The 21324-nt window shown below is 37.9% G+C and overlaps 1 protein-coding gene across 1 annotated transcript in view; it reads left to right on the top strand.

The window, feature by feature from the left end:
- Nucleotides 1–8634: 8634 nt before the first annotated feature.
- LOC145780539 (uncharacterized) overlaps nucleotides 8635–21324 on the top strand; it is a 37500-nt gene continuing 24810 nt past the window's right edge. The window contains exons 1-3 of the mRNA XM_082592166.1: nucleotides 8635–8711; nucleotides 12243–12293; nucleotides 20676–20993. Of these exons, the coding sequence (XP_082448292.1) occupies nucleotides 8666–8711; nucleotides 12243–12293; nucleotides 20676–20993 (415 nt within the window). The 5' untranslated portion in view covers nucleotides 8635–8665. The remainder of the gene's footprint in view (nucleotides 8712–12242; nucleotides 12294–20675; nucleotides 20994–21324) is intronic.

Consider the following 21324-nt stretch of genomic DNA (forward strand, 5'->3'; position numbering starts at 1 on the left):
ACGCATACTTTTTAATGTATTTTTTTTCGCTACAACACGCCAATACCTTCCAGCGCTGCAGTTGAAAGAATGTTTTCAATGGGCAAAGACATATTGGAACCAAAACACAGCAAATGTCAGATGAACACTTTCAGATGCTTGTGTTTCTTCGTGGAAATTCAAAATAAAACTTGTTTGTTTCGAGTGGTTTATACCGTGTGAATGATTGGCACCTAGCAAGTAAAATTAGTTTACGCTAGTGTATGCGCTGACGCCGCCAACTTTTTTTACTAGTTACGTTGACGCATATGGCGTATGTTTTTTCGAACGTTTGCGTTTACTCTGACGGCGTCAATATTTTTTGTATGCGCGTACATCACTGTATACGTCTATAATTAATAATCCAAAAGGATGTAAAAAATTCTTCATACGTAACATTCTAGCTACTTGTATTTTCAGGGCCGGATTTACCAATAGGCTATGCAGGCTGAAGCCTAGGGCCTCAACGTCCAAGGGCCTCGAAATTCAGTTTCGAAGTTTGTAATTCTTTTAAAAACTTGACAAGTTTAAACCCTACCTTAAGTAGCCTATATATATATCAAGCTTTTCAGAGTAGAAAATTCTATACGCAACTGGTTTCAACTAGGCTACGTTGTATCCTGAAAATGTTAATCCGAAACTTACTGATGAACTTCTACATTTTCATTTGTACGTGAGACAAACACAAAACCAAGGGCTTATCGGTACAGTAGAGCAGGAGTCACCAAACTACGGCCCGCGAACTGATTTTATCCGGCCTGCCACGTGCTGCGGAAATTACAGCTGCACTACAATTCTGTACATGTGCTTCCCTTGGCATTAGCAACCGTCTTTGGCTTTGCCTTTTTGTGTAATAAAGACTTCTTTGTTAAAATTGTTCGTTCTTATAGTTCGTTGACCGTTGTTGTATGTTGAATTTGTACATTTTTCCACCAGGCAGCCTACATGTTGGTGTTCTGTTTTTATCATTAGGCCACCACAAATGAGGCAACCTAGGCCAAATTTGGAAAGATGTAGATGTTTTTTAAGAGCACGATGCCATGTAGTGTATCACAGCAGGGGATATCTTTTCCAGCAACCTTTCGATTTTCATCACAACTTTGCAACTCCACCGCTGACTTTGTTATTTATTGTGCTCAATTCAAGTCAATGGAGATTCTAAATAGTTGTATATCTTTTCGCAATTTGCATCCGGCCCGCAGCTGTTAATCTCGCAGCAATCGGGTCCTCAGAGAAAAAAGTTTGGTGACCCCTGCAGTAGAGCAATCTATTTCCTTGTCTCGTGGAAATTATGTGCAAGGAAAAAATTAACACTGCCTTTCCTAGTGTGGAAGCAATATTAAGACTGTTTCTAAGCTTAATAATCACTAACTGCTCAGGAGAGATCTTTTTCAAGGCTCAAAAACATCAAAAATAAACTGAGATCGACAATGTCTCAAGAAAGGTTGTTCGCACTGAGCATTCTGTGCATTGAGAGTGGCAAACTTAAACAGATAAATTTTGATGAACTTTTGCATGATTTTGCTTTGACGAAAGCTAGAAGAAAAAAAATGGTAGCCTAGTCTTACTCTATTTGATGGCTGTAACTATTTCTTATGTCCACAAACTTCACAATTATTGTAACGGTTGTTTGATCAAAGAAATTAAAATTAAAAGCAAAATTGCCTTAACTAAGTTTTTATTCTTTTAAATAAAAATTTGCACCCATGAATGTGGAAAATGAAAAGAACGATAGAGTTTAATGCACTCATATTTTTAACATTAAGCAATGACACGTGATGTTGTTTAGAGAGAAATTCTGAGCTCAAAAATAGGGAGAGGCCTCACAAATGGAATAGCCTAGGGCCTCTCATGGTCTAAATCCGGCCCTGTGTATTTTACTCGCGGGCGAAACGTGTCCTCTTTTTAGGCGATGAAAATATGGTAGGCCTACATTTTTAGCAATTCTTTATTCGTTCTGAAAAACATTGACTCATGAAACGGGACCAGAGTATCTGTAGTGTGTTTTTCCTTCAGTTTTTTCCTTTAGTATCCCTTTCAAATAAATCGCCAACTGGTAAAGTACGACCTTTTTACATTGATTTAACGTTTGCAGATGTTTTTACCAACTGGGTTTGGTCCTTTCATTGTGGCTCACCTCTTTCAGAGAACACTTTTATGGACTGGGGGCTTACCCCAATTTAGTTTAAAACTTGTCAGTGTTGCCAAGCGATAAAACAGTTGGCTGATACAGCAAACTTAATAGTTTTCGTTTCAGTTTGTTTTTATTTATGACCATCACAACGAAAAGAACAATATATGAAGAACATAGCAGAAGTCTAGAAAAAGGTAGAAGCGACAAAACATAATAAAATACTATCACAAGGTAAGTTTAGATGAGTAAATGCTTTAATTTTTTGAAACGCATATTTTTCTAATTGCATGGTTTGTTATAAAAAAAATTAATCATTAGGCTATTTTTACCTGTATGTTTTCTTGCTCACTGCAAAAATGCTACCAGTCAAGCAACGGTTTGTCTGATTTTGTAGCTATAACAATAAAGTCAAGCCAATTTATTTTTTCAACAGCACCATACAACGGAGTAAATAGATCTCTCAAAATTATGCATTGTGTAGGCCTAACAGTATGTCAAATTATGGCTCAATCAGTATAGTAGCGAAAAATCTTATGCAGTCAATTACCACAAGATTTTTATACACCTTAATTTATATAGCTCAATGAAAAAAATATCTCTAAATTTTGTTTATTAAAACGCTGTTTTTTTCATTTTGGTATCAATGATTAGAGTTTTTAAAATTCACTGCAGTTCAACTCCTGAAGTAAAATTATAAGTTTACATGTCATGCTCAGATTGCATTTCACTTTCAGTGGATGGAATAAATTGTGTTTTAAACGATTCGCATTTGGCAACTCATCTGAATAGCATTCGCATAGAGTTGATCCCTGAGTTGACCGGTAAGCACTTTAATAGCAAAGTTTCAGTAATTGTCAAGAAAACCTGGAGCCAATCAGAAGCTACGTTGTCTGTGACGTAAGAACGTAAAATTCAGGTAAGGTCTGTTGCAGTTGTAACCAGCGCTTCCACTTTGAAGGATTTCATCCCGAAATCGGGATTTTTCAACGCTTTGAAGGATAAAAAAGGGAAATGAAGATAGGAAGGATTTTTTAAGGATTTTTAACCATTTTACAAGGAAATTTTGTCTTAAAAAGGGAATTGTTGTTTTTAGCAATTTTAACGAAAATTTTTTTAATATTCCCTTTCAAAAGTTCTAACGATGATCAGTTGGTTTCCGTCGTCCCTCGACATCCGGAACCCCTCTTACTCTCTTTCCCATCCTCACCTTTGTCGCTTGATTTTTTCTCGCCATTTTGGGAATTGGACGTGATTGCAGACCGCAGTGAGTGAGTTAGTTCTCAGTTCTTTTAGTTAAAATTAGGTAATCCGTTGATTTACAGTTGAAGTTGAGCAGCAATGACAAAGTTCACTGAGGTTCGACCTTCCACGTACAGTTAGGTATGATAAGCTTAGACTAGTGATATCCTTCCGGTTTATAAAAATTAGTTTTTGCCTATGCTAACTGAATATGGTGTCATAATAATAGAGGCTAGGCTATGTAGTGTGTATACAACATGTCATGTATATATAGTGTACACACTACACAGTCAGACTGAGTTAGTATTTCGTCAGTCTCAGATGATTGTGAAGACGTTACCGTACTGACAAGGAGAAAAAAGAGATAGCCTAGCCAATAGTGTTAAGTTAGCGACTTAGCGCATCAAGGAAAACTAAACACAAAAATAAATTTGTTAATGGATGGATAATTCGTTGAAACTGGACGTTTACCACCTGTACATTTTCGCTGTTAGGAATAGGTCAGGCCCGTAATTGCCGGGGGGCTTGGAGGGGCAATGCCCCCCCAAGCTCAAAGCTTTTAGTTATTTCCTTGTAGAAACATAAGCATTTTAAAACGTTTGTCTGACAATCTGCTGCGTTTGGGACGCACAATGTCCTTTCCAAGCGAAAACATGCGTTCCACAGCCGCGCTGGATGGTATTGGTGTGTAATTGTATTTCAAAAACATGCCTTGAAAACGTTTACTCTGAAAGGTATCACTATTCTAAGCGTGCTGTGATGGTTTAGCATAGCCTAAATCTTTTAGTGAGGTCCACTGCACCAACATCGCTCTTTTCAGGGGCACAGAGCTCTTGAAATAAAGTATCTTCAACCTCCGTGATGACATTCATTAATTTTTCGCTTTCTCTCTCTGATCCCTCGTGCTCTTTGTTTCAAAGTTCTAAAAATCCACATTTTCAACTGCTTAAAATTTTTATTTTTTGTTCTGAAAACACCAGGAATGGCATTTTAGAGCATATAAAAGTGCAAAATTTTCTGGGGGGGCATGCCCCCAGACCCCCCTAGGAGGCTCGCGCCTTCGGCGCTCCTCCGTTCCTGCCACTTTATGACGTCATATTTAACATCACCATTTACAGCACCCCCACGGCCAAAAGTCACGAGCTGCCACTGGTGCATAGCCTTTTACTTCGCAACAGCTTTTGAGCCCCCCCAAGCTAAAATGTATAATTACGGGCCTGGAATAGGTTAGGAATCCGGGTAGGAAAGATGAGAGTGGTAATTGGTAAATGTCCCAGAACCGACTAACTGACAAGCAGTTTTTTGGATGGACAGTGAACAAAGGAAGTAAACCATGTTATTGTGAAATATAGGCTGCTTTTGTGCAGCCTATTGTTCTAGTAAAACAACGTTGCTTCGACATACCGGTGCTACTGAATAAAATCGAGATTACAATGGCTGTAACTGAGATTACAATAACTTTTAAGTTGTATTAGCACCTTTTTTAACTTAAATAATGTCAAAAATAGCCTCGCCTATAAAGGAAATTTTGAAAGATTTCCAACTGTGAAAAAAGGGATTTTTCAGGACAAAAAAGGAAATTGAAGAGGATTTATCAATTGTCAGAAGTGGAAGCACTGGTTGTAACAAAAAGTGGTGAAATTTAGCCTACTTGTTTTGTCAGCTACATGGCGTGTGGTTGCACAGTGTTTACTTGTCAGCGATTACAATTATTACTGTTGTAGTGGTTCACTTCTGTAGAAGATAGCATGAAGTCTATTGAAGACTATGCAGAGAAAACAGCAACAAAACTTCTTGTTGCAAAGAAACGAGCATTATGCCTTCCCGTTCACTAATCTAAATCTTCAACCACCGGGCGTAAGCCTGGATACGACAAAAAAACTGCTCTTTATCTTCGGTACTATAAATCCCGATTACCTTGTGAGATTACTTTAATCAAACATATTTCTAGCTGAAAAATGTAGGTCTACACCCTGCAACCTTTAAAAGTTTTGCTCAATTAGCTCAAACTGCCTTTGTCTAAATCTTTTCTAACTTTTTCTGCTTGTGTGGTGCCTAAAATATGTACAGTTTTTGTTTAACATGTGAATAGTCAATGCACTGCGGTACTTCCGCTATTGTTAGGCTAGATCATCCATGTGTCCCTCCTCTCCTTGCCTAGATGAGACCTGTCACTTGTCCCCGCAACCCTTTTTGCAGCACGGTTGTTTTCCGACCAAACTGAGAAGTTTAGAGTTTCGTTATGTTATTATTATGAAAATGTTGCATATTAATACACCCAGTGGTGCTTTTTTAATTGTCATATCAATTTATTTTTTTTCATTAATGTGTCCGGAATGAAAAAGATACAATTAGTTGTAATAGTCAATACGCCAGTATGTTAATGAACAGGAAAAGGTGACATGGCCACAAAACTCTGTCCAGCAACACTCGAATCCTGATAAAAGCACTTCTCGTTGACATATTAGCCTACAATTTTATGCCAGTTGAAAGTGAAGATGCCACTTTTTGAAATAAAAAAATTTGAGTACTTCTAAAAACATTACTTCAATACCAATAAACAAGTCACATAGTTGTCGTAAAAAGATAACATTTACACAAGGTGGGCTTGACAAGAGAGGGCAAGTTGTACAGATCAATGTGGAGGCAGGGTGTGAAGACGATTGCGACACTTGGAGGTGAATCCGGCCCCCTCGTTAACGGGGACATCACCGGATTAAATCTGGACTACTACTACACTACACACTAGAAGTTATGATAACATTATAGCTAAATAAACTTAAAAATCTCTACTGTCAAATAATTTTTGAATGGACACAATTACATTGATGGTTGCAAATTTGTACATGGACTCTATATTTGTAAAAAAAAGGTAAACTTCAACAGTTTAGTATGAATTTTGAAGGATGTTATGTAGCAAACAACATTCACACCATATGCTCGTTTCTGTGCAATAAGAAGTTTTGTTGCTGTTTTCTCTGTATAGTCTTCAATAGACTTCATGCCATCTTCCACAGAAGTGAACCACTACAACAATAATAATAATTGTAAGCGCTGGCAAGTAAACACAGTGCAACCACACGCCATGTAGCTGACAAAACAAGTAGGCTAAATTATTGAACTCCAAAGTACACCACCACTATTAGTTGAAATACATACTCTAAAGATCTAAATGAAATATAAGCACTTTTTGTAGTGTTTATTGATTACTCCTAAGAATAGATCTGACTCTACTCCAACAAACCTTACCTGAGTTTCATGATGATCATTCATGATGCGGGCTATTTGCGTTTAACAAACCTTACCTGAGTTTCATGATGATCATTCATGATGCGGGCTATTCGCCTTTTCCTGCTATGAAGCTAAACAAAAACAAGCCAGCTATGAAGCTAATGCAAAATGCAAATGTGAAATGTCGTCCATTTGGTTTTCGCGCGTTTTTTGCGTTCTTACGTCACATACAACGTAGCTTCTGATTGGCTCCAGGTTTTCTTGACAATTACTGAAACTTTGCTATTAAAGTGCTTACCGAGTTGACCAATGAAATGACCATTCCACTCAGAGTCCTCAAAAGTGGAGCGGGAGCCTGAGTTTGCCCCATTTTCAGAAAGTAGAGTGGATTCGGAGTTTCATTTTGTACAAAGATTTTGGGTGGTGTGGATCCCGAATGTGGTTCAGCAACTTTGCATTTTAGTTAAATCAAATAAGTCCCGTATGCTCTAGTTTGTAGAAAACTGAAAGCCATGGGCTGTATCCAAGGGGGGTGATCACCCCCCACTTATTGGAGTGGTTTGGAATGACTAAGACGATTTTAGCCCACTGTCTAAAAATCACCTCCCCCCCCCCGAATTTTAAAAGTGGATAGAGCCCCTGCTGAAAGCATTTACATGTTACTAAAGTTGACAAAAAGTTTTTACACCCCTGAGCTATTTTGTGTTTTAGGCTTAAGCATTGGCTAATATTATATTAACTTATAAATAATTTTATTTTGAAGTGGGGTGGATTCAGAGTCTAAAGTTATGACATTTTTCGGTGTTGGATTGGAGTGGAGTTTGGTTTCATGGAGTAGGAGTCTCAAAAATTACACTCTGCTCAATACTGTTAAAAGATGCATACTGAGCTGAGAATAATTGGGTTTAGTAGCCCAAACTTTAAATTTCATCTAAATAGTCAAAGTAAAAATATGACCCGGCTTAGGCTATGTGCATATTTACAATTTAACTACTTTCGTTTAAGTAGATTTTATTTAGGTTTCCAGGCTTGTTTCTGGAAGTGTCACTAAGTGAAGTATGTTGCAACTATGCCACATTTTAAACTGATTATCCTGTTTTGGTAGAGAGCGAGGAAGGTCGAAAAAACGTAGAAGAGTTTGTGTTGCAAAATATATAGAAAGAGTAGGAGTGAAGAAGGAAGGTGTTGCTGTCAAAGTGATGTGGAGGACTGCAATCTTCCCCGGCAACCCCACTTGAAGTGAGAATGAAGCCAGGAGAAGAGGAAAATATTTTGTTGGTAGCAAGCAGTTATCACTTCTACGTTTTTCTAGACCTTTGTTATGTTTGGCTAATATTGACTTTTCTTGTGGCACCTGGTCAGTTCAGTTTAATTTTTTCTGCAGTCAAATAAACAAAAATATATGAAACAAGATAAACAAAAATAATTTGCACCACAAGGATGGTAGAAAAAGACCCGAAAGTCACTAAAGTCAGATGCCACCCAGAAATAAAAACAAACTGAACTGAATATCAGAAAGTAGCCTACATTATACAAAACATCTATAGGCTACCTAAAGCAACTAATGAAACAAATCAGTGTTAGTCAAAGCAACTAACCTAGTTTAATAGGTTCCATAAAATTACCTGTACATATTCAATATGCACAAAACAATTTTTGCATGCTGCCGCATATTGGTTGGTCCTGGTTGGGTTCCAGATTTTTTTCTGTTTTGTTTAGGTTTCCTGTAATTGTAGTCCAACAACATGTTTTGAAATGACAATTAAACTATCAGTATGTGTGAAAACGTTATTCTAAGTTTTGAGGTGTTTGCATTTGCTTTTGAACAACTGTAAAAGTATGCTGCTTCTAACCTACATGAGTCATTGTGATTTTTTTACTGCTTTGTGATAGGTGACTTTGCAGTTAGGTAGTTATTGATAACTTATTTAAAAAGTATGACTGCTATAAGTAACTGCATGTAATTGTTTTATAACAGTTTTTTTTCATGCATATTTGTAGCTATTTTGTGATGTAAATTGAATTGATGTGAACAGCAATGAAATGAAATTCCAAGTATTTGTCTACCTTGCTTTTTACAGATTTTTTAGTAAGTAAAACTTTTTTATTGTCTTTTTGCATTTATTTGTAATGTGCAAATGAATTGTTTATTAATTATGTCAAAATACTTATCAAATTGACAATTTATATTTTATAGAAAGGTGTTATTTTATGAAAACAGTTCATGAAAAATTTTTCAGCAAACAACATTCATCATAAAATAACTTGCGTTCTTCTGGTTTATCCACTAGGCTACCACAGGATGTTGAGAATGATATCCACTACCCAGCTTTTATTTCTGACCTTTTGTCAGTTAGTAGGACTGACTTTATCAATGGAGCTAATCCAGGTAAACACCATCTGTTCAGTGGCGGAATGGCACAACACAAAAACATATCGATGAAATGAAATAAGTTGCAAGAAACATAGTTTAAAAAAATGCAACAAGATTGTCGCCCAATTTGATTGGCCACTCAAATGATGCCTAAAAACAGTACTGTCCGACAGCCTGTAAATTTGTCTATCTCTTTATCGTTCAACGCCAAAAAATGTTGAAATAATATGAAAAAAGACAAAAAAAAGTTGGAATCAGCAAATCTATTACTTGTGGAAAAGTTCTGAGCAATAGAATAATAAACAACATTAATTTGTAATCAACTCACATATGAGTGTTACATTGACAGAGTAATTTTACTAAAAGCCTATTGAGACATGTTTTGAGATATAATTACGCATATATACATAGGCGTCGAAATAGGGTGGGCAGGGTGGGCGGCGCCCACCCTGCCGTGAAACGAGGGTGGGCAAAATATGTTTCGCCCACCTTGTTTTCATGACACCAATGAAGTGTTCGTTACAATTATTTCCGTTTTTGTTTAACGCTGAATTATCCAACCAACTGCAGCGCAATTTCTTGTTTTACGTTATGTCTCTCGCTAGGTATCCGACAGAACAAAGCAATGGCCTACAGCTTGGATTGAAAGGAAATTATCGGGTACCGTAGCCTAGTTATTCCTTCCAGCAAAAATGTGTTCCAAGAACCCAGTTAGCCTAACAGTTTATTTTTACATTGTAGTAACAGAATGAGAAGGCTAACCAAATGTGTGGCCTATCGTTTTAACGTCGCTAAACGTTGAAATCGTGTAGAAAAGAACTTTGATGACTAGGATACGTTGCAAGCCTTAAAGCAGCCGGCGGCCATCGCCGCTAAGTAGTGCTTGAATGACCGCCTGTGCTACCTCCTCCATCGGCCAAGTTTGGCCGCCGGTTTCTTCTAGCCAATTATTTAATTTTGCAATAGAATGATTGTGGATTAAATATCGAAAATATGTAGCATCAAAGAGTGACGCAGAATTAGGTCAGCGCATCATAGTCACTACTGTTGTATTGAATATATCCAGCTGCGATCACCAGCGCTGTAAAGTCTTGTTTGCAATTCCCGATGTTTATTTTAACGAAGTGTTAATCCGAAGTGCTAATTTACATCGACTGGCAATATTGTCGTTTTTATATCGATTCAATGTTGTCGGACATTGAATCGTTGTTAAATAGGAGAACTAGGTTAGTTGACATCCGTGGGTAAAACACGTGTCTTCATAGTGGAGAACGCTGTGGGTTAGTGACTTCACACCCTCAATGGTGACATCATAACGGAATAAATGGTCAGGTTTTATGAAAGGCGGTATGCAGTTGAAACAATTTACTGAGCTGCAAACAGTTAAAACAATTTAGGGTCGTTGGATGGTCTCGCAATACCGGATTACAATCCCGATAATACATTTAATGCGTGGTACAACGATACTATTGCAGGACGTCGCCCAGACTTCAACAACGCTAAGTGATCATTTTAACATTGTTGCAAGTTTAATGCTATTTACTTGTGCTATCGTTATTGTATTTTGGCCGCCGAGGAGGAGCCTTCGGTAGGCCACGATGGCTGCCGGAAAAAAACACGAGTTTTAAGGCCTGCGTTGAAACTGAGAAACATTTGCAGAAGCCCTTCGATACGTTGCATTTTTAAGATTATGCATTTTTAAGATAATGTATTCAGACGTTGAATCAATGTACAAATGAACTGTTAGGGTAAATGGGTTCTTGGAACAAATCGAAGGGCTTCTGTGAATGTTTCCCAGTTTCAACGTATCCTAGTCAGCAAAGTTCTTTTTTCTACACTATTTCAACGTTTAGCGACGTTAAAACGATGTAAAAACGGCAATTTCTGCTGGTCGGGATAACTAGGCTACGGTACCCGATAATTTCCTTTCAATCCAAGCTGTAGGCCACACATTTGTTGATCCAAACTAATCATTTTAACTATTCAAAAGTACTAACTTATAGACATTAAACATGATTTTTTTTTGTAACATTTTCTTTATTTTATTTTCCCTTCATATCTTAAATTTTTCTGAAGGTGTTGCGACCGTGCCAAAATTCTTTCAACTCAATAACTTACTTCGGTCACAAGCACGTTTTAACGTTCGCGTTTTGTCGCTTCTACCTTAAAAACAACTGAACGGGCATGACGAATTCAAGCACGTTTTAACGTTCGCGTTTTGTCGCTTCTACCTTTGCTATGTTGACGTGTATTGTTTTTGATATGATGGTCAGAAATAAAAACAACTGAACTGACATGACGAATTTTAATTTAATAGTTCAAACATTTTATATTTATTCCTTTCTGCACGTTCAGCGACGTTAAAACGATGTGAAAACAGTTAAACTACGGTACGGTCGGTACCCGATAATTTCCTTTCAAAAATAAAATTTCAAAAACTCGCCGAATAGGGCACTCGCCGAAAAAGGTTCTCGCCGAATAGGGAACTCGCCGAATCGGACTCGCCGAAACGGGCCATTCCGGTAGAAGACAGCATGAGCCATGGATCTCTACCTGTTCCGTTTGACGTTAGCATGCTGCCGGATCAGCTTCCGGCTCGGGAAGGTCGTGTGTTGCAAAGGAAGCTTTTTTCCGAATTCCAGTGGATGCGTCTTAACCCTGATGGTACTTGTTACTGTAGTCACCTGTCCGAACATTTTGCCGCAAATCCGAAGGCGCCACTTTAAAGATAACAGGTCACGAGTCACGCGCTTTTTAGGTCACAAAGGAAAACATAAAAGAAGTTTGTTAACAGCAAACCTATTAAAGCTTAATTGCTGCAGCGACGCTAAACGCAGTCTCTGTGAGAAAGACTAACCATTGCGAATTTGCGAACATACACATTCAATGAAATCTGTTTGAAAACTCTCGCCCACCCAGAATTCCTCTATTCAAAGAAAAAATCGACGCCTATGCATATATATATCAGTTTGTGCTGGACTGACAGATTGCTTTTGTTGTATGGCAATCTTAACTTAGATGTGTGATATAGTGCAGTTATTTTAATTTCAAAAATAGGATATATACCCAGTAGGCCTATCTACTGCATTGTCATTTCTCACTCAGAAAGATCACTGCTAAACTTTAGCTGCATTTAATATTTGCAGATAATTTGATTGTTTACTCAGTTTTTACATTACTTTTGGCTAGTTGGCTTGTATTATTGTGAAGAGAATTCTTATAACAAAATGTTTGAACCTTTTCCAGGTGGAACACTGAACTTGTGGATGACAGAGGCCCAACCTCAGGCAGGACAATGTAAGTTTTTACATCATACTGGGTCATTAAACATCATAGCAATATCTATGAGATCATATTAGATGATAAACACAGAGTATGGCTAAACATGTTTTATAATAATGTTGCTTTGTGTTTAATTATAAATTTTCAAAAGCTGCATCACAAACAATTCAAAGTTTTTGCATATGTTTAACTGTTTGTGTCAATCATATTTAAAGCTGTCCACATGTTGGACACAAAATAATCAATTTGATAATACTTGCCCAAACTCACCAAATAGTCATTAACACACACTAAATAACACTAGGGTCAAAATGACAGACTAATAAAGTAAATATACAGTGCTTGGTCTGCTTGTAAATGAAGTAGTGTACAAGAATTTGGAGCAAAATGTTGGCATTGTTTAGAACAGGGGTTCCCAACCTGTGGTACGCGTATCACTGGTGGTACGCGAAGGTTTGTCAGGTGGTACGTGAGTAGTTTCGGTTTTTTACAAAAACCTTGATTCACAACTTTATATTTTGTTTATCTGGTTTTGTTTACAAAAACAAAATTTTCCCGAAGCCTATTCTTATTGTTATGTAACCATAGGCGTCGAAATAGGGTGGGCAGGGCGGGCGACGCCCACCCTGCCGTGAAACGAGGGTGGGCAAAATATGTTTCGCCCACCCTGTTTTCATGCCACCTATGAAGTGTTCGTTACAATTATTTCCGTTTTTCTTAAACGCTGGACTATCCAACCAACTGCAGCGCAATTTCTTGTTTTACGCTATGTCTCTCGCTAGGTATCCGACAGAACAAAGCAATTCCGTAACAACGCTGCGTGGAAAAACGGCGGTACGCACTGCATTGTTGTTGCTACGGCAACTGCCACAGCTGGCAATTCCTGGTGAGAGAAAGCCACGTTTGATCTTTTCTCCAAATTTGCGTCGGCAATTTGATCTTTTCTCCGAATGGTCTCACTTTCGTTACGTCACAATCAAACTTCAGTTCCCGGTCAGCGTAAGGGAATGTGAATATGACATAATAATGAACATGACAATAAAATAACCGATACAAACTAAAGACGTACTAAAAACAATCGCTTTTACAAATGCGGCAAATCCGAAGGCGCCCTTTTAAAGATAACAGGTCACGAGTCACGCGCTTTTTAGGTCATAAAGGAAAACATAAAAGAAGTTTGTTTAGTTTAGCAGCGCTCATAAGATCGCAAGATGCAAGAAAGAAAACATCCAACCTATTAAAGCTTAATTGCTGCAGCGACGCTAAACACAGTCTTTGTGAGAAAGACTAACCACACTTTTCGAAATTAGCGTCGGCAATTGCCGAGGTGATTGTAAGGACAACAAGATTACAAGAAAAAACTAATTTTCTTAGACTACACCAGACTAGAATGTTGATTCAATCTTACTATTGCTGGATGTTTTATTTGGGTTACTTCCTACTTCGCCGGCGCTTAGACACGTGCCCAGCTGGGAGAATCTTTTATAAAAATATCACCCTATAATTCAGGCCTCGAAACTGAAGGCGGCCATCGCCGCGATTAACCTACAAAAACCGACATTTTGTCCGCCGGGTCTCGCCCTTCCGTCGGCCGCATTTGTCCGCCATGAAGTTCCGAGAAAATTTTACACAAGCGGCCTTGTAAATAAAGTAGTAGTACTTTGCCACTTATAATCACAAAGGACTAGAAAAGAGTTGAAGCACTCGATAAATCACAATACACCCTGTATTATGCTTGAATTGTTAACATTATTGAGTGATCAAGCAGCTGATGTCTGACGATAAGCTGGATGCAAGTGACTCCACAATACACTTTATTAATGCGATAAATTCAGTCCTCAAAATTAGCGTCGGCAATGAAAATGCCGAGGCCACACGAGCGCTTGTAATGTTAGGGTTAAACATTCCTCCCAGTCGTTATGGCACAGCATAGATTTATTCCCTAGTCAACACCCTGATGGATCTTTATGAAAAAAAAAGAGGCCTGTGGAGTGGTATCAAAGCCCGAAAGCCGCAAAACGTGGACGCTTCATTGCGAACGGCAAAGACGGTATAGATTTACAGCCAAGCTATGAGCCACTTGATGTGTCTGATTCCAGTGATGACGCGACAACCTCGTGCTCCGATACAGCATCTGATGATTCCGATTCTGACTGCTAGTTCTTTATCAAACAGACTTTGTGTTGTTCGCAGTATCCCAATTGTGCCGAAATTATGTTAGTGTATACGTAAATCGAGGCAATCTTCTCGCAGGGAGCTATTAATTTGTTACCTGTATCTGGTTGAGCAATTAACGTTATTTTATGATAATTCAACGTTGCTAGATGTCGAATTAATGTAAAACAAACGTAACTTTCTTATTGGGCATTGTTGTTACGCAATATAACCGAGCGGAAAAATTAAATCGATTTGTGCTGACTCGAACGTTGAATCAACCCAAAATTAACTTACTTTTCCCCGTGAGTTATTTAACGTGAATTCCTGCAACAGCGTGCCACGTGCGTATCTTGTAGCTCGCTTTATCGCTACTTTTGGCATTATTACATCACAACAAATCAAACAGTGCGGTCGTGATAGACTACTCTAGTATATTTTTCGCTTCTGCCGAAGTTAAAATGTGTGTCGAAGTTCCGATGGCCGCCATGTGCTTGTGATTGGCCGCCGAACAGGGTAGGCACTTTAACATTACCCACTGGTCGAAGAGATACGCAATCATGCGTGACATGTTCATTCGCGATTCAGCTGATTTCAGTCATGTGACTCGTGACGTGATTTTCTGATCAAAAATTTTGATACATAGAAATTTAACTGAATGCTTCACCACAACCACCGTTGCCTAATGGTTAGGGCAGAGGAGTATAGTAATTTCGATTTCGTGGGTTCGATTCCCACCCTCTGCTAATACTAGTTTTTCTTCTGCAACTGAACTGAGTGCAAGAAGGATCTTAATGGTAGCCACTTTAACAAGTCGAAATTGTGACTAAAACACAAATATTGATTGAACATGTCACGCATGATTGCGTACCTCTTCGACCAGTGGGTAATGTTAAAGTGCCTACCGCCAAACAGCTTGCTTCAGTCGGACACGTTTGGCCGCCGGAAAAAAAAGTTGTTTCAAGGCCTGCTATTTGCATTGATTTAACTCCAGTAGACGTCAAATTATTGTAAGCATCTACTCCTTGTTGCGCCTCGCTTTCCGTTATCTCGTCCAGCTGATACAGCATCTGATGATACCGATTGTGGCTAGTTCATCAAACAGACTTTGTGTTGCTCGCAGTGTCCCAATTGTGCCGAAATTATGTTGGCTTATAAGCTTACGTAAATCTAGGCGATCTTCTCACAGGGAGCTATTAATATGTTACCTGTACCTGGTTGAGTAATTCACGTTATTTTATGATAATTCAACATCGCTAGATGTCGAATTAATGTAAAACAAACGTAAATTTCTTATTGGGCATTGTTGTTACGCAATATAACCCGCCGGAAAAATTAAATCGATTTGTGCTGACTCGAACGTTGAATCAACCCAAAATTAACTTACTTTCCCCTCCCGGTGAGTTTTTTAACGTGAATTACCGTAACAGCGTGCGTATCGCGTTGCTCGCTTTATCACTACTTTTGGTATTATTACACCACAATAAATCAAACAATGCGTTCGTAATAGACTACTCTAGTATATTTTTCGCTTATCGTTTTATATACATGTTTTAATACAATCTTTTCCTACTAAATATTCACAGTAATTGCCGAAGCAATTTTAAATTTTGCCGTTTGGCCTCGGCAACGTTTTTGCCGAAGTAAAAATATGCTCATTTCGAAGACTGAACCATTGCGAATTTGCAAACACACATTCAATGAAATCTGTTTGAAAACTCTTGCCCACCCAGAATTCCTCTCTTCTAAGAAAAAATCGACGCCTATGTATGTAACTATTCCTGTTGTACATCTTCAAAATGTGGGTCATGTCAATTGTCAACAACGAGCACAGTTACAGTACTTTGAAAAGCCGTACAACGCTGTGGGACAGTGGGCGTTAATTATGTCAAATGATTGCTCTTGGTAGTCATCATCTACTGTTTTATAGCTTAAGCTACAAATAGCGTGGAATAATGCTAGTTGCAAGCTAAAAATAGATCGGAATGAAATATTCAATAGCAGTTACAAGGAATATTAACCAATAAAATTCTGGCTCAGTAGGCTAGGCCTCTTCATACTCAACGCTAGCTTCCCATGCTGTTCCACAGCTACTGATTTTCCTTTCTACGTGAGAATGCGAGCAGGGGTTTTCAGTCATGATGAACATCAAGTCCAAAATCTAAACCAACTAGATGCGTCCGGAAATGACTTTCAATGTGATATTAGCAAATTTACACTGCGCATCGACCAATTGGTGGACAGTAAACAAAAACTCATTAAATTTAGTTGTGGTGCTTTAATGTTATTTTAGTACGCCAATACTATTCTTCTGAATAAAATATGGTTCGATCAAGTAAGTTGTTCTGCAAGAAGTGGTACGCTTGGCAGTATAGAGCGTCCAAGTGGTACAAGATTGTAAAAAGGTTGGGAACCCCTGGTTTAGAAAGTTTAAGCAGCCCTAATGTTGGCTTTGTAAAGGCTACAAATTCAATCAATATTAGTTCTTTTTTTTTCTTACTTTTTTTTTTGTTTTGTTACTACAAAGCACAAATTAGATTGTTATCCGTCACTTTCAACTAAACTTGGAGACTTTGAATTTTTATGCCACTGCAAAGAGTCATTCTCTTACATGCTTGCTCTGGTTGGCTTGTATTCTTGCTGCAGTAATTCCAAAATATATTTTGACATTTCTTAAATATGTAAATTTTTTTGGGTAAAGTTTAAATCAAACAATTTCTGTGTTGCTTTCATGTTCAATCTATGAGTATTGACTATTGAAGAACTCTCTACTTATCGTTGTGAGGTTTTATCAGAGTCATCTCCTATTTTCAGAGACAAATATATGTTTGATAACACTGGCCGACACAATTTTTGGTGCCGGCGGTTTTTGAACTGATTTAGACTAACTTTGGGGCGCTGAATCCGAAAATGCAATCAGTTTTTCTCCATCAGGTCAACTTTTTAATTTACAGTGATTCCACTGCATGAGTGAACTTGTGCATAAGGGCTATTCCGTGTCGATTCACACAGTCAAGAAATTCAACCTTTCGATTTTCTTTAAATTTTACACACCTTTTCACTATTCTATATGATGCACACTTGCAAAATTTGAGTGAAATATATTGAGAAGCACGAGAGTTATGAACCATTTAGTTTGGGGGGGTCTGCTGAGGGGGCACAATTTTTTTTATTTTTGGCCATGTTTGAGACCCTATTACTGCTAAACTAAATTAGATAACAACCCAATTTTTTCCAGGTGATAGTACTTCTGCCAGATATTGAAGAAACAACATCGTTCACTTTGTCACTCTAAAAGGTCAAAGGTCATAGACTCCCAAAGTTGGCCGTTTCCAGCTCTCGGCTAAAATTTTCCAAAATTGTAAAAAAAATGTAAAAAAATTGGGTTGTTACCTAATTTAGTTTAGCAGTAATAGGGCCTCAAACATTGCCAAAAATAAAAAAATTGTGCCCCCTCAGCAGACCCCCCCAAACTAAATGGTTCATAACTCTCGTGTTTCTCAATATATTTCACTCAAATTTTGCAAGTGTTCATCATATAGAATAGTAAAAAGGTGTGTAAAATTTAAAGAAAATCGAAAGGTTGAATTTCTTGACTGTGTGAATCGACACGGAATAGCCCTTATGCACAAGTTTACCCATGCAGTGGAATCACCGTAACTAGAAAACTAGATCTGATGGACAAAAACTGACTACATTTTTGAAATCAGCGACCACAAATTAGCTGAAAACAGCTGGAAAATCTTCGGCACCACAAATTTTTTTTTTTTTTGTTGGCTAGTGTAATAATAGACACACCATGATTATAGCATTTGGTGGTTTGGTATAAAACTAGTCAGTTCAACCAATCAGAATTCAGTGCAAGGTATATAATATATGTGATTGGTTGTGAAAAGGGGAGTGTAGATCACCAGAACACGGAATGAGGTAGCAGGATGCTTCCGCTTGGGAGTGATTTCACTAACGTCTTATGAGGTGGCCAAGGCTTGGAAGACTGGGTGGTATTGAAAAGCGGTCCCCAATCTTTTTTCACTCACAAGCCGGTTTTGAAATGAAAATAGCCTCACGGACCGGCAATAGAAAAAAAACAAATTTGATAACTGCTTATTGGTCAAATTGTTAACAGCGGTTTAACACACTTTACGCTGCCAGTTGCCTGCTGGTTAGGCTTTCAGAAGCACCAAGGATGAAAATAATACTGCTCTTCGTCAAAGGTAAATAACCGCTATGTAACCTACACATTGTACGAGGAAATATATTTAACAAGGTATATATTAGCATGAATAGGATCGCTGAAATTGTTTGTTGGCAACAAGATGGTCCAACGCAGGTGATGTCAGATAAGGAGACATGTACCCAGACCGCAAAATCCGTCATTTTTACATTGATTTAACATCTGCTAACGCTGCATTGATTTACCGTTTGATTAGACGATAGATCAATGTAAAAATGACGGACTTTGCTGTTTGGGTAACTCCGGTATTGGCTACCTCCAAGCTGCTTCTCAACTTTGTTTTAGTTGCTGCCATTGCTGAAAAACTAGCTTTACAGAAATATTCAGTTGGGAAAGGTGTTGTTTTTTTTTTGTTCAAATTGTTTAATGAGTTTGTCTTTCAAAATAAAGTGGTTTGTTTCAAGATCTTGCTGTAGTTTTTATGGTTTCATTTACTCGTTAGCGAGTTTAAGCCTATCTCCGCAAATCACACACATTGGGATTGAGGCATATTGATCATCTGTAGCAACAAAACTAAGTTTTAAATAAGATTCTTCATATTTCCGGTTGTGAAGGCAGGTTTTCTATTCTTGCAAGCGTTGCTGTTTCTGCATTTTCTTCATTTGTTTTTTCTTGTTTCCACCGAAGTAATTCTTTAGCGAAACCTGCTTCTTAGTCACATTTCTTTCAAGTAGGCTACGGTAACTTAATTTTTGAAATCTACTGTGTATTGCTAAGTGCTATTAATCTAAAAATAAAATACTGCGAATTAATTGCAAACATCAAAAGTGTTTTTTTGTGCATTAGTTGTTTGTATTAGTTCGTTGTTTTGGATGTGGACAGCTTTGTCGGATGTAAATAAAGAATAATTAATCAGCCTATCAAATGCTGACATCGGGCTTGTCTTCGAAAAACCATAAAACAGTATTTGTTACATCACAGCATATAGTTCCGAGCTAGTTCTGCTTCAGGTGGAGTATCGAGCAGAACTACCTCGGAACTATGATGCTGTGAGACTGTGATGTTACAAAGACGCTGCTTTTAAGGTTAATCGATCGCGTTTTGGCTTGTAAACTCCAAGAACAATTTTGGCAATTTTTCCGACTTAGATAGGCTTTGATAGATACAGCAGGGTATACATTAGATAAGATTCATTTGTACGTACAAAGTGCATGGTTCCAATTGTTTTCACTTTGATTAATTTACTTTATGGCTGAGGGCGTACTTTCAACCAACTCGCATTCTTGACGACCATTTTTACCACGTGTTCTCGCGACCTGGTAGCAACCTTTTCACGACCCGGTTCTGGGTCGTGATCCGGCGGTTGATCGTGATCCGGCGGTTGAGGATCCCCTGGTCTTATGGAGTTGGTGGCTTAAATTTTATGTGACTCGTTGAGTCGTTGTACCATAAGCATACAAAGCCAGATTTAACGTATATAATATATCTATGTTTTTGTTTGTAACATTTACAAAACGAAAAAACTACATTAAAACAAATTTCACATCGAACGTTTTCGACATCACATGATGTCCTCTTCAGGAATACCAATTATACGGTCATTTTATGTACGTTTGAACAAAATGCAGAGCATAAAGATTAAATTTATATATCTAAAGGAAAAAAACAGTACACTTCTTATTCTTAGTAAGAATGCCGAGCCACAAGCATACAATTGTTTGCTTAAAGGTGGATTTTGCACTTTATCTGCAGGGCTTTCAAGAATTGGTGTTTTGGTTCTTGGTTTGGTACTCAGACCTGCCTCTGGACATGATCTTAAATTGCTTGATTAAAACGTTGTTTTTACATGCTGCACATGAGAAAATGTGATCTTTAATTACACTTTTGTGTGCACAATTCAAATTCAGGTGTGTCTCAGCTCTAGTCGATAAATGTATTGTTGACATACCGAGGTTTGCATCACGCAAACAACTAATTTATAAACAACATTAGAGCAAGCCATAGATCAAAGGGAGTAGTTGATGTGGTTTATACCATCAACAATCTATATATTATGTATTGTTTTGCAGACGCTCCTAGAAGTGCTGCTATCGACTTCATTGAATCTGATCATTTAGTTCGTTCGAATAGAATATATTACCTTCAATCTGGTGAGAATCTTGTCATGACTTGTTCAAGTGAAGCTAATCCAGTTGTCTATCGATGTGAATGGTGGTTTTCCGATGGCAAAGGTTATCTTAATATTCCGACTGTCGATGCTACAAACAATTATTGCTCATTCAATCAAAGAGTTGATGTCAATTTCAGATTTGTGTATTGCACTGCTACAAACAATCGTGGTTCGGTAGATAGTATCACAAACAACTTTGTTGTAGTTCCAAAGGACAGTAAGTAGCGAATCACTGTTTTACATTTCCAATGACTTTGTTACAGTTAGATGAAGTGGTGTAGTAAATATCACCAAATTTTTGTATTTACAACTTTAGAAACTCTGACCACGCTTCACTGATTAAACGAAGTTTTCTGCCCTGCCTCACAATAACTGAAAGTGGTATTTTCTTTGTGCTGGCGTGACGCTAAGGAACAGACTAACAGTCTGTTTCATCAACGATTGTACCATTCTCTGCTCATGTAATCGAGCAGACGGCTTGCATGTTTTGAACGATGAGACCTATTCTCTTGGTGGTCCGGGAAAGCATTGCCAACAAGGGGTGGTGA

This window comes from Aplidium turbinatum, chromosome 12, assembly GCF_918807975.1.
Source record: "Aplidium turbinatum chromosome 12, kaAplTurb1.1, whole genome shotgun sequence".
Lineage (NCBI taxonomy): Eukaryota > Metazoa > Chordata > Ascidiacea > Aplousobranchia > Polyclinidae > Aplidium > Aplidium turbinatum.